The 14,110-nt window shown below is 36.3% G+C and overlaps 3 protein-coding genes across 4 annotated transcripts; 2 read left to right on the top strand and 1 right to left on the bottom strand.

The window, feature by feature from the left end:
- The first annotated feature begins 72 nt into the window (after positions 1-72).
- Positions 73-3,729, top strand: LOC131778602 (uridine diphosphate glucose pyrophosphatase NUDT14). Of its 2 annotated transcripts, none has more exons than XM_059095023.2 (4): positions 73-310; positions 1,576-1,619; positions 2,100-2,164; positions 2,431-3,729. In XM_059095023.2, the coding sequence occupies exons 1-4, from the start codon at positions 104-106 to the stop codon at positions 2,901-2,903; spliced, it is 789 nt and encodes a 262-aa protein (XP_058951006.2). In that variant the 5' UTR covers positions 73-103; the 3' UTR covers positions 2,904-3,729. The 2 variants fall into 2 exon arrangements, with proteins under 2 accessions (XP_058951006.2, XP_058951007.2); XM_059095024.2 differs by lacking the exon at positions 1,576-1,619 and adding an exon at positions 1,295-1,338.
- Positions 3,272-5,988, bottom strand: LOC131778604 (protein Churchill). The gene is made up of 4 exons (XM_059095025.2): positions 5,877-5,988; positions 4,838-4,976; positions 4,620-4,690; positions 3,272-4,085 (listed from the first exon to the last, which is right to left on the bottom strand). Exons 1-4 carry the CDS (start codon positions 5,913-5,915, stop codon positions 3,993-3,995), a joined length of 342 nt encoding a protein of 113 aa, XP_058951008.1. The 5' UTR covers positions 5,916-5,988; the 3' UTR covers positions 3,272-3,992.
- An 85-nt stretch (positions 5,989-6,073) lies between these two features.
- Positions 6,074-13,287, top strand: LOC131778599 (uncharacterized). The gene is made up of 8 exons (XM_059095021.2): positions 6,074-6,346; positions 7,628-7,706; positions 7,994-8,102; positions 8,541-8,641; positions 9,325-9,374; positions 10,121-10,245; positions 11,385-11,531; positions 12,738-13,287. The coding sequence occupies exons 1-8, from the start codon at positions 6,288-6,290 to the stop codon at positions 13,040-13,042; spliced, it is 975 nt and encodes a 324-aa protein (XP_058951004.2). The 5' UTR covers positions 6,074-6,287; the 3' UTR covers positions 13,043-13,287.
- The last annotated feature ends 823 nt before the right edge of the window (positions 13,288-14,110 follow it).

Here is a 14,110-nt window from a genome sequence, read left to right as displayed (position 1 = left end):
AACTTGATTCGTCACGCAACAGTTTACAGTTTAATACGAGACGCGAGATTGTGACACTTGGCCGGCCTTCGATCGAGAGGGCTGGAACAGATTAAGATGTTTCATGGCAAGTTTCTTAATTAGATCACCTAAAGTTGTACTTATTTTATCACTCAGAAGCGTTACAGTGAAGGCAGTAAGAAAGTTGCATTCTAATTTTGAGTTTCCTCGTTGCAAAAAAGAGATGGAAGGACTTGAGATAACAGATATGAAAGTAGTGCCTTGCATTAACTCTCGCTTTATCCAGCCGTCAAGAGTTGTCTTCAAACAGGTCAGGCGATTTCAAATGTTGAAGGTTGAAAAGAAAGTTAGCGTTAATTTGGCGTTGAATAGGCTTAGTAGTAAGGTCTTTTGGCTGTCCTTCAGTCATATCTTGTACTCAAAACCTGCGATCAGTACTTATTTCAAGCACGATTTTCCGAAAAAAAATTAAAGGTTTAGGCACCTGAAATTTTTCCATCGGATCAAGAAAAAAGACAGAATTAATTCATTTCCAAATTTCCTATTTAAATGCGCTCAACAAAAATGACAATAGTTTGCAGCATCGATTGACTCTAGAATCAACGACAGTGGTATTGTATTATGTAATATCATCATGAATGGTACCGAGTTCATCATTAGACTATAATTATATTAATACGTTGAGATGTTTAAAGACATGATCACAAAGTGCAAACAGTGAATTACAAAAGTAGGGTCAGTATGAGGCTTTTTGGAGGACTTTGATAGACATCTACTTAGAACTACCATCTTGTGGATGTTTTTCAGAATTTATCAGGTAACCAACTCTCACACCACACTAAGCTTGGTTGCCTATGAGATTACTCAGTCCACAACATGCTTCCTAAACAGTGATTAACTTGAATCCTAGGATCTCACTAGTAATTCTCTCAAGCATTGCGATATTAATTGAAACCATAGCAAAAATCCTTAAAGATTAGCGGTTATTACACATCCCATTCAACTTCTAATCAAATCAATAATTTTCAACTTGAACTCCCCTTTCTTTACATTGCAATTTATTAATCAATCAATTGAAAATAAATGATAAGTCAGACCCAATAAGATTGGCTCCCTGGTTCATTTACAATTATAAAATGGATGGAGGAATTTGGAGTGAAAAGTTTGTAGGATGTTATTTTCCAACTCTCTATTCTCATCACCTTTTTTTATTGTTAAACAACTATATAACTTTTTTATTGTTATCCTTGGTAAAAACTTTCTCAATTCCTTTTTTCCTTTGTCTTTAAAAAAGAATGGTCTGCCCAGAGAATGGGACTATGTCAAGGAACACGATGAGTATGTCCTTGTACATTCTTTAACTTTTGATATACCAGGTAGACAGACAGTGCTGTCAAACAAATACATATTGTTGATGCCAGCCTGAGAGTACACAATACAACACTCTTAACATTGACGTTATTGGTGTTTAACTTAGTCATGAGATCAAAGAATATGGCCCAATAATCTTAACCAACATTGATAGCTGCACAATTAGAGGATCATTGAATTTTCATGTCTCTTTTAAATGCATAGAATGGTCAGGAAAGAAAATGGGACTATTTAACAGTACATGATAGGTATGTGAATAGTTATCTGAATGAAAGAACGCTTCATAAGGGTACATTGAAGAAGCCTTGTTGGCTGACACTGCTACCAATTGAATTGGTTATGTTTTCTCTGGATTGAGAGTCATTTTTTAAAAGATAAGCACTCCTATTTTTGAATAAGGTAATTTAAAGTGCTTCACAAAATATTTCCTTATGTAGACATCAGCTAGCCCCCTGTGAGTATTTTATTCAGAGTCTTTCCACAGTGGATATATTCGAAAAAGAAATCAAGACACTGCTCACTTCCCAGAGTAGAAAATTGAAGCCTTCAAACCTGACAGAAATTACAACTTTAGACTCTCCACAATTTAAGGAGGAATTGTCACAATCATAACGATACATTTCCTATAGAAAGTGTAGTTGTTCATTTAAATGATTCATACTAGTGAGGTAGTATATAGTTTAAGATACTGAAATTGTTATGAATTGACCAAGTTTGTTTTCCTTCAGTGTCTGTGCACTCCTGTTTAACACCACACGACAGTCTTTCGTTCTTGTGAAGCAGTTTAGACCAGGTGAATGTTCAATTCCCTCTCAACATCTCATAATAAAATCATTATTTTTGCTATTAGCCACACACTTTTTATAATTTTACATCTGATAATTTGGTGTCAAATCAAAGCAAATCACACACAGCATAAACCAGACGGAATGTTTCCTTCTTCTCAATACCCTTATGCTCGATACTGTTTAGATGTGGTTAGGAGAATTTACTTCTTGGTCACATCTGAGAGTGAAAGGAATCAAATAAGTAACCCTCATGTTTGTATTTCTATTCCAGCTATTTACATGCATGTCAACAGAAATCTCCACAAGAAGGCATTGACTGATGGCAGTGCAGTTACCATGACAGCAGATGACTCATCCCTACCAATCACAGCTCCATTCAATGAAGGAGTCACTTATGAACTGTGCGCTGGTATCATTGATAAAAACATGAGTCTTGCAGGTTTAATGAAGCAGGAAATCTTGGAAGAGTGTGGTTATGACATTCCAGAAGAAAACTTGCAGGAAGTTGTATCATTTCGAGGTGGGGTAGGAAGCACTGGTTCCCTACAGACATTCTTCTATGCAGAAGTGACTGATGAAATGATTGTGAGTCAAGGTGGAGGAAATCTTAATGAAGGGGAGAGGATAGAGGTGTTTTATCTACCACTTGACAAGAGCAGAGAGTTTGTGTTTGATGCAACCAAACATAAACCAGCTGGGCTCATGTTTGCATTTATGTGGTACTTCAACAAGTTTAATATTTAAAAGCCTTTAACCCTTAACCCTTTAACTCCCAGATCAAATTTGTAATTCTCCTTACTGTCAACCATACAATTCTTATAATGTTAGTTCAGAGAATTTAGTATTGGATCGACTAATTATCCCCAAATTGATATTTTCCTTTATTCTCATCAATTATCTGGTTGATATTGTATTGATATTGTAAAGAGAAATTCTGTCTTGGTCACTCATGGAAGTTAAAGGGTTAAGAGTGGCTGGCCAGTAAGTTACATGTATCCCTACAGTATCATTCTTGTAAAGATCATGAGAATAAAGGAAACTTCAATAACCAATTTAGGAAGCTCCTGATTGCCAATCAAATTCTCCTTGTTAATATCAGAGGAAAATGTAAAAAGAATAGTCTGGAGAGTAGGAATACCCATGTTAGGGTGTAAAGGGTTAAGATAAGGCATGTAACATCACTTGTTACATTAAATTGTGTGGAGCAACAGAAGACCATTGTTACAACTGAAAGTTCAAATTCTTCCCATTTTTGATATATCAGCTAATAAGGACAGAAAAGTAGACACAGTGTTTTACATGTATATCATGTTTACTTAACTCCAACCTCTCTAGCAAGACATCTTGCTTTCTTGTTAATCATAAGGTGTACGGTAATAGGACTTGCGAGAAATTTTGATATACATGCACACTGTATAGTATAAAAATACATTCCAGAAATCTCCTATATTTAACTTTTGTTCACTAGTTGTCCACAATTGTCCAAAAAACATAGACTAGAAGTTGTTTCAGTGGAAACATTCTTGTATTATTGCAGAGTACAGATGCTATCAATAAATCAGTCAACTTACTTTTTAACGCATGTCATTCACCATCATACTTTAGGAATATCATTTTTGAAAATAAATGTAACATGTATTATTTTGTTGAAGCCCAATTCATCATAAGGTATTCTGACTTCAAGATGACAAGGTAAAGTTATAAAACTTTAAAACATTGCACAGTTTGTAAATGGGATAGCACAAAACTCTTGTGCACAAATCTCTGTGCATGTACATGGATGACTGGTCATGTAGAACTTCATATATTAAGTAAATGTCCCCAAGCCAAAAGCTAAAAGGTGCTGGTGTTTTCAGTAGGACTCTCAGGAAGAATACTTATAGAGTCTGCTGCAGTGCCGCAAAGTAGACAAGTCATCATGTATTCCTAAAACAAAAAAAGATTGCTTATGAAAAAGGTTCTAAGTACTTAGTAGAATTTCACATAACTTGATAACAATTTAAAAAAACTGTTGAATCAAAACTGAACTCATGATATGATCCTAGCAGTACAAAGAACACATTTCAAATGTGAACATAGTGCAGGCCTAAACCCTTTGACTCTTAGAAGTGACCAGCATCTAATTTCTCCTCACAATATCTTGCCTGAATCAAACATTAAGGTCAGAAGAATAAAGGAAATGATCACCAACTAAAGAAGCTCTTGCTTGTTAAACAAAATTAATTCTCCTTGTCAGTACCATAGGAAATTTATAGAGAACTGTATAGAGAATATCCATACTGATGTTAGGATGTAAAGGGTTAAGATTACCACAAAGAGTCTCTGTGGCTTGGCAGTACAGCGTGGGAGAAGAATCTGAAGGCCTTAGGTTTGAATTGCTTTAAAGATTCAGAATTATTTCTCTGTCCTGTGCTCACAAGGAATTCAAAAAAGCATCTTTCTTTAATATTGAATTATTACCTGGTACTTTCCTTCGACCCTAAATGTGTATTCATGTTCAGCCACAAGGTGTTCACAGCTAGGACAAATATCTGTAAAAACCAACAAGTCAATTAAATCTTTTAAATAATCATTTTATTGTTGGGCACTTGTATCATCATTTTATCCCACTATTCATTGTTAATTCACTAATGTTCACTGAACCTAAGTTAAAGTACTGTTTTCTTGGCATTACATACGTTTGTAGGTAACAAGTTCCTCTCCATCATTATCCTCTTGAGTTGACATTTCTAAAGTTTTAAGTGGTTCTCTTTTCCCACACCCCTTACAGCCAGCATAGTTCATTAAATATGATCCGCTCTCCAAGCAGATTGTTCCCTATTGATAACAAAAAGCATTTCAATTTCCATCATCTCAAGCACAAACATGGATCATCAGCCATTCAGCAACCCCCCCTCTCCTCCCTTGTATTTTTCAGTAGGTGTTTACCTCTCACTAGTTAAAATAATCCAACTCTTTGTTTCAATTTATGATAATCATATGTGAGGAGGATAAAAATTTATGCAACTGACGAAATGTGCATTGACATACAGTATACTCCCTTACTAAAGAAACAAATGGTAATTACAGATAATTAAATTAAACTTCTATGAATGACCAAGACAGAACTTCTCCTTACAACATCAAGCAGAAAAGTTATGCAGATGAAGAAGAATGTCAATTAGCTGGGGGATTGTTGGTCAATACAATGCCAAATTCTCCAAGCAAAAATCATAAGAATTGAACGGCAGAAAGTAAGGAGAATTACTAATGAGATCTAGGACTACGGAAGGGTTAAATTAAAATGATCGTAATGCCACATATAGGTTACTAGGAAGGGTATAAATGGTACTTCAGAACATCTGGCTTCAGAGATCATAAAACTTGTTAAAATTCTGTGTCTATTTGGTTGCAACTGATCCACAGATTTGCTCGCGTTGCAGTGTCATTCACAAGTCAACAAACCCAATCTTTATTATAGGTATCGCTTCAAAAAAGATTCAGAAATATCCTTTGTTCTTACTCCCGCTCTGCCACAACCAGGTAAAGAGCGAGTGCGGTTAACTGCGCACTCGGATTAATGCGATAAATCTCAAAAGAAAGAAGACGAAATCAAAATGTGCTGCTGTCAGTAAATTTCACTTAAGACATGAAATTGAATAAAGTGCGGGCTTAACATACGCTTTTAATGTGTCAACAGCCGAAATGCAAGCGTCTTTAAACACAACACTATCATACCCGTTGAGGATGCTGTTCTTTCACACAAAATTGGCACATGATCGTCACATGTAAAAGAACTATGCAAGGCAACGAATCTATCAACCCACTCCCACCTAACCTTCGCAGAGGGATTAAGTGAACGCGGTTTCCCACCCAAGGGATACAATAATGTTCTTACACGACATCCTAAATATTACGTAGCTTCTTGGAATCGAGTAAGCGTGATCGGTTTCGAGGAAACTCTGTCGGCTTCAAAAGAATTTCATTTGCAAAGTGTCATTAGTCTTTCAAGACGATCGCACCAATGCGTGAATACGTCAGATGGCGATTTTTAAATGTAAATTGTTCTTTACACATTCGTCGAAGAATTTGGAATAAACCGCGGTGGAAATTAAGTTGCTCGATAACACAAGCAATGAACGAGAAGACATGAACAGCTCGCAGAATGGACTTCTTCGATGGATTTCAACAAACAAGTCTTACATCGGGTAGAGAATGTTTCCTTCTTAATAATTCAACATCTTTCTATTTTTACGATAACAATTATCGCTGTTAGATATTAGAAAGCGGTATGTCATTTACCATACGAACTAAAAAGGTTAATACAATCACCTTTCAACAGATACAGATAAACTTGTAATGGTTAATTGCTGTGGAAAATATTCATTTTTCACCATATCAGACACGTTGCTTTGAATGTCAATTTGCCGTTAAATCTATTACTCTAAAGCGTGATTTATAGGATTTCCTTTTGTAAGCAAGCTACTACATGTTGCGTCAATATATTGTGTTTGTGCTAGTTATGGATGTTTCTCTGCTCCGGAAATTGAAATTCGTTGCTTAGCTGGATCAGAAATTTAAATTCAACAAGCGGGTGGCTTTTGTATCGAGAATTTTGCCAGTAAAGGCAGAGACGCACATGAAAGTAAAGGGTTTTGAACAGCCAGGAACTCACAGTACCAGGTATTCATAATTGTGGCAGTGGCTTGCTTTGTTCTTGGATGCCTATGATAGCTTTTACAACTGAGATTTAAAAAAGTATTGCCTCTGTAATTTTCGCCTTTGAATCATACTGTAACATCCCACTATATGACTTCCCTGATCTTACCACCCTCTAACAACTAAATACAGTCTTGTAAAGAATGACAGCCCCAAATGTTTGTGTTGTCTAAAGGGCTGCTTCACTCTGTATATATATTTACTTGTATTATTAGTAGAAAGAGACAAATACTAATTTTGGACTTTTCTCAGTGCAAAAGTTTTATGCTGGTCTTAACACCTCCATGAAACTATCCAACAGATCAATCCCTTACTACTGTTGGTAGTTTGTTCTGTGTGCAACTGAAAAAATGTCCCTTTTTAACAGTTGCTCCCCTAATTCAGCCAGTTAATGAATTATGCAAACTGGATTAATGACTACTGTACATGTTTCTTTACAATACCATTCCCAATATCAAGGGAAGACTGTTGAGTATTTTAAATTTGTCCACGCATTAATGAACTTACAAATAGAAACTCATTTTGGTTTAATGGACATCTTTTGGATAATTCTTCTCATTCACCATTTCAAAGACAATATGAAATATGATATTTTGTTTTTATTTTGGTGGAGGAAAGGGAATCAAAGTGCCATCCCCAATTCAGTGTTTTGCTTTCTGTCCAAAATTACCCGTCTTAAGGAACCGTAATCCTCAAATGCAACCCTGAAATTATTTTCCTTTGAGTTTTCAACATTTCATTAATAAAGATCCCATTGGTATCTCTTTCAGGTACAACCATCCAGTTGGTGTTTTAGTGTTGTCTGTACTTGGACTGGTTGTCTGGATTCTTGGTTATAGGCTCATAAAGGTAAACATTTATGTACTTAAAAGACCACAGCTTCCTTGTTTCTCATCTTTAGAGCAAAGCCATGGCCAGCAGGACACAGATGCAGGGTAGTTTAGTCTTAATTATAGCAAACAAATTATCACAGCACCAATCAGGTGAAAAATTCAGTAAAGAAGTTTAAATTAAGTCCCCCCCCCTCCTATTCCTTAGCTCAGAGTCTTGATCAGTTTGTAAGAGTCATATAATTACAGAAGAGTCATAATGAATAATAACATTTTTGTACTATGCGTGTATATCTTCATCATTAGCCCATTGTTATTGTGGCTGCATTTGCGTTTGCTGGTGTTGGATTTTACTCCATAAGTCCTGATGTGTTTAGTACAGAATTTTGTTGTGATGGAAGCCATAACAGAGAAGGTAAGATATTATGTAAATGTTACTTTGCATTGACTGTCATAATTTCCTCTTTTTTTAATCCTCTACTTGAAGACATTCTTATGACCGAGTACATTTTTCAAAACAAGGCCACAATTTGATTTCACAGAACCCTTTGGTTCAAACTGTAAAAAGTAATTTCCTTTATTTTGGACCTGTTCAAAAATTTGTGCATTAATGTACAAACACCTGGACAATGTATTGTTTAACTTGTATCAATGTAAATTTGCACGAAAATTCTACCTATCTGTCTACCCCCCTCACCACCCCTTTAGAAAAGAAAATCACTTGTAAGCAATAATTGTAATGCATAATTACTAAAAATAAGTAACTATTTATAGTAAGAGACCTTTCAGGTCTGTCAGGTGTATAGCTCTCTGAAATGACCAAAGTGATCTAATTTTGTTTGGTTTGTATCAGTTCGCATCTCCATCAGCATTATCTGTGGGCTTCTAGCTGGAGCACTAGCCTGTTATGTTTACAAGATTGGTGTATTCTGTATGGGTTGCATTGTTGGATGGGTAAGCTTAATACTGTATCTACAATTAGTCTACTTCAGAGTGTACATACTGCCATAGTGTTCCATAAAATACCCAAGATACTGATGAGCACCCTGCAGTTTGGTAAAAAGACAGATTTATTCTTCATGGTTTTGGTGTTACATTTTGGGAAATGTGAGCTTTCAATTTTACTCTGACATTACTGATCACCAAGTAGAATTTGCTGATCAGTGTTGCTTGGTGTTATCTCCTGTTGAATATTCAGAAGGTTTGACAAACCTCTCCTGCCAACCCATAAAACAAAGTTTTAATACATAAAAAGCTGACCTACACCCTTATTTTGACTGGTTCTTACTTATGATGATCTGTTGGAGGACAGATGTACATGCATGACATCACCACCAACAGGATATTTTTGCTTTTATATTGTATTTATGTGAAACAAATGGATTCTATATTGCTGTGGGTCAGTAAAGTTATGCAGTAGATCACAGGAGATGTCAAAATGTGGTAATAACTTTAACATCAGTGACACACTTGGTTGTGCATCATGTGCCACATTTTGATGTTATCTGTGATCTGTTACTGAACAGACTCGCATAACATGAATTCTAGTTATTCTAGAGTACTGTACTGATAAACTGTATGTTTTGATTGAGACCCACAACTCTTGGTCATTGTTTCCTTCAATCCTATTTTCACAGGCAATTTCTATAGCAGTGGTCACTTTCTGGTTTTCCAAACACTTGACAAGGTATGTTACATGCAGTATTGCAAACAGTACAGCTGACTCTCATTAACCCTCTACACCCAAACATCAATATGCACATCCTCCATACTGTTCTCTATACAATTCCTAAGGTAATGACTATGGGAATTTGCTAAAAAATCTAGAACTTCCATAGTTGATGATCATTCCTTTAATTCTTGTTACCCTAATGTTTGATTCAGGGGTGATATTGTAAGGAGAAATTAGATGCTAATCACTCAGGGGTTAAAGGGGTTACAAAAACTGCATTGTCTGTGGTGGGAAGAACGATCAAATGTCACTACTATTTTGCAGCTTCTATCTTCACTCACTTCAATTTTGTTCAGGGCTCAAATTAATGCTTGCAAACTTTCAAAATGCCATTGAGTTTGATAATCTGTAAGTGAGAAAAATATCCACTAGCAAAGGTTTGATAGTTAGAATCATCCATTCCCAAACATGCAGTAAATAGGTGGTGGCTGTCATGACAATGGCAAAAGAGACCAAACATTTGATACCTCTTTTATTAAACTTTTCAGCACATTAATGGCCTGTGCAAAATATCAATTCTAATCTTTATAACAGATATGGTCATTGACATTTCAAGGGAAAGAATTTGCTAGTGGTCTCACCAGTTTGCTAGTGGAAAAAAAATCATATTAGCAAAACTTTGCAATTGGACTTAAAAGTTAATTTCGAGCCCTGTTGTTGGTATCATCATTCATGACTAAATTGTTATATTTTTATTACAGTGACTTGGGTTTCTATGGTGTTTATGGTGCTGCTGGTCTGGTAGTCGGAATCCTTGCTGTCTGGCTTGAGAAACTGTTTGTCATTTGTGCAACATCTCTCATGGGATCTCTCATGTTTCTTCTTGGTGGGTAATCAAAGTTGACAAAAGACCAGAAGTGAACCAAAAAATCTGATACACTGTAACTGTTGCCTTAATTTATCATGAACTCATTGATCTATATGATAATCATCTTGCTTGTGCCAACTACAGTACCGCTCACATATACATTAACCGAAAAACTTGAATTAAACATGCCAAAAGTCACATGCAATTGCAAATAAAAAAATTGTGCATGTTAAAAATTTGCACATGCACACACAACTTTGAGACTTCAACCTCATTAGTATGTATGAGGTAGTCCTTTTGTTTTTCTATTGTTGGTGGTTTATTGTTTTAGAGAATAGGCTACAATTCAATAGCACTAAAATACTACACGGCTACCAACGACAAGCAAACTTGTTTGTTGCAATCACCATTCGAACTGACCTTCCCAAATGCTATTACCAATGCAACTTTGTAATTGGAATATACATTAACCCTTTAACTCCCGTGAGTGACCAGGACAGAATTTCTCCTTACAATACAATATCAAATGAATAAGATAAGTGATGAGAATTAAGAAAAATATCAATTTGGGGATAATTAGTTGATTCAATACTAAATTCTCTGAACTAACATGATAAGTATTGTATGGTTGACAGAAAGGATTGGGAATTTGTTCAAAATAAATCTATTCTCAGTGTATTGTAATTCGGTAGAATCAGCCAAGGTGCCCATTTGTAACAAGTTGTCACATTCTGAATGCAAATCCTTGTCAGCGGTGAACATGCTGTTCTCAAAAACTGGTTCATTCATCTTAGTAACTAGCAAGTTTCTAAAGAAAGTGTGGCACTGTGTCAGTGGGGGTATTCTGAGAAAATTTTGTTGATAACGTAAATTGGCCACCCAAAAGAGTCTTTATAGCTGACATTTCAAGGGTTAGCCTTACATCAGAACAAAATTTAATGGGAAGCTCCTAGTAAGTTGTGCATCTAGCTTGAGGTATAATGCGCTCCCTTCCCCCCCCCCCCTTCAAGTTCCAAAACATGCTGCTGTCTTTGCTTGTGATATTAGGTGACTTAAACCCTTTTTTGAATGTAGTATCATCTGAAATGACAAATTAAAGAGGCAATGTATTATTTAGCTGTTGGGCTAGCTAACTTATAATGGACTCTTGTTTCCAGGTTTGGATCATTATTGTAGAACAGCATTCACTGTTGTAATTGAACAAATCCTGTTCAAGACAAAGGATGCCTTCAGCCAAGCAGCAAACCATCCTGCTCATGTGACACTGGAATTCCATGAAGCCCACAAGGAATTCACCCAGAAAGGTTTGTATCTTTACCCTTTAGGTCCCAAGATCTGATTGTTAAGTCTCCCCACTAGCTACCACACATTTCTTTGCAAATTACTTACAAGAATTTGGTGTTAGATCAAGGTAACAACTTATACCCGATAAGTTTGAGTATTCTCAATACCTGTTTTCTGGATAATGTACTGACATTATAGGCCTGGGAGATGTGACATTGTACATGTCACTCACTCTTGGGAGTTTGAGGGTGATGTGCTGATCAGTCGGAAGCTTTAACAATCTTCCCTCCCCCCAACCAGGCAACCCATGGGCATTTTGACTGTGGTCCATGTCTGGTGGATGGGGAATTTGAACCTTGCCTGGCTTGGGTGGGGAGTTTGAACCAGGAATGTCAAGCCCTCTTAGTGGAATACAAGGGTTACATCTTTAAATATAGAGGTGTTTAAAGGTGAATAGTTTACTTTTGGAGAGAATGGCTCAGAAAAAAAGTTTCTAAGGTCTAGGTTATAGAGCTTGGTCATTGTGTAGAAAGTAATGGTTGCTGATTTTGCCTTTAAAAAAAAATAGTATGGGGCAACCACTTTTAAACCATTTAACTCAGCATGAGTGACTAGGATAGAATTTCTCCTTACAATATCAATACAAAATCAAGCAGACAAGAGATGAGAATAAAGACAAATATTAAATAAAGGATTTTTAGTTGATTCAATACTAAATTCCAAATTCTTCAAACCAACATCACAAGAACTATTGCAGACATTGAGGAGAATTACTAATGAGATCTTGGGAGTTAAAGGGTTATGTTAAGTTACATTTTTCCATTTAAAAGAAGTACTCTGTTTCTTCTTCACCCGGCTTCAATATACAACTGTGTCAAGAAAGGTCGAAAAAAAGCGTGAGAGTGCACGCGACAACTCCGAAAGGTACTGTGGGTAGTTTTTAGGTCACGTTTCCTCAACCTTAGTATTTCGGGGAAATCTGAGAAAACGTCAGTGTAAGAAAGAGGCATGGCTGCTTTGATGAATGTATTTATTTGTCTATTTCACTTATTAAAATTCATTGATTTTGAATACCCAAATTACCTCTCAATATTGTCGCGTGCACTTTTGTCCTTTTTTACGACAACCTTGAAAACAGCAGTATTAATTTAAATTAAATTAAATTTCTATTGTACAAATACCAACGTAAAATTTTCATTTGCATATCAGTGGTGTTTTGCTTTCAGCTTTAGCGATGTTTCTTGGCTGGCTGTTGATGTCAGCGGTTGGCGCTATTTTGCAGTTCATGTACACTGCACAAGAAATCGATACAGAATTGTTCATGAAAAGCTGTAGCTGTGGCTGTAATACTGATAGTGCCGTGCCTGATGATAAAGGTGTCCGCTACGTGGTCCTTCCTCCACCCAAATTGAGAGCATTTCTCCTCCATCAAAATGACACTAGACCTTTGATGAAAGACTCGTGGGATGACATTACTCATGTTGAGTTGAATAACAGAGGATCGGGAGCAAGTCGACAATGGTTGCGTTAGATACACTGTGTTAAGGGACCCTGAAACTAGTCTAGGTGTCACGCTACTAGCGGGAAGAAACATTGCGTTAGACAACTTTGCGTGACTTATAACTTTGTTTTCATGCTGTGGTATATAAGAATTATTGAACAATCTTGAGGCCAAGATAGCTGGATATTGGCCGAGTTTTTTCGCTTTTTTATTCTGTCGCCTGACCGAACGAGCTTGGCAAATAAAGGATTTATTAAATAGCAAAAAGATTTCCCTTTCAAAAGAATCAAGAATGATTTCTTTATTTCCGAGCGCTGGGAAAGAAAGCCAACTATGGTAACACGTGCTTTTTTTCATTTGACAAATTGAAAAATTATGCAATTTGATAGGAATTCTTCTCGTTTTTACTTGGTCGGGAATGACACTAAGTTCTCTAGTCCCGTTTTCCATTGGACAAAGCCAATTCCATGCTTTCAAATCACTCTCTGTTTTAATTTTTTTCCGGTTTTCGGAATTCGAAATTCCCAGAAATATCATTTATGTTTTTTTTTTTTTTTTTGACTCCCCTCTATTGCCTCTGGTCACTTCGTTGCCGAAATTCTCCAAAAATTACTCTGGAAGTCCACTCCAAGCAATATTTCTCCTTACGAATTGGTTCGAAGAGCCAATTGAATTACAGGATTTGCTTCATATTGTAGATGGGCGCTGCCAGCTATATGGTAATCATCGATACTGTGGTCTACTTTAAAAGCAGGTGTCCCTTAGTGATCATGCTACTAGAGGGAAGAAGTGTTGCGTTAAGCAACATATTGGATAATTCATGGATGTGCAGGAAGTTTTGTAACCAGGGCAACACTTTGCTCAAGTACTTTGTTGTAGGAAACGCATCAAAACATAATGGCGCGGTGGTTTTGCTTTCCAGAATCTCCACACTTTCTTATTTCACTTGAAAAATCGTCAGATAGCCTCATTAAAATGTGACAATCCTACAGTTTTTCATACTTTTCAGGTAATTTTATGTGGGGAATATTGTCTTTTGGCCTTAAAAGATTAAAAGCAATATTCCACACTCATTGCGTCGGCGAACTTTATATGATC

This window comes from Pocillopora verrucosa, chromosome 7 (genome assembly GCF_036669915.1).
Source record: "Pocillopora verrucosa isolate sample1 chromosome 7, ASM3666991v2, whole genome shotgun sequence".
Classification (NCBI taxonomy): domain Eukaryota; kingdom Metazoa; phylum Cnidaria; class Anthozoa; order Scleractinia; family Pocilloporidae; genus Pocillopora; species Pocillopora verrucosa.
Note: the sequence above shows the minus strand (reverse complement) of the source record. Positions and strands in the feature narration are given on the sequence as shown.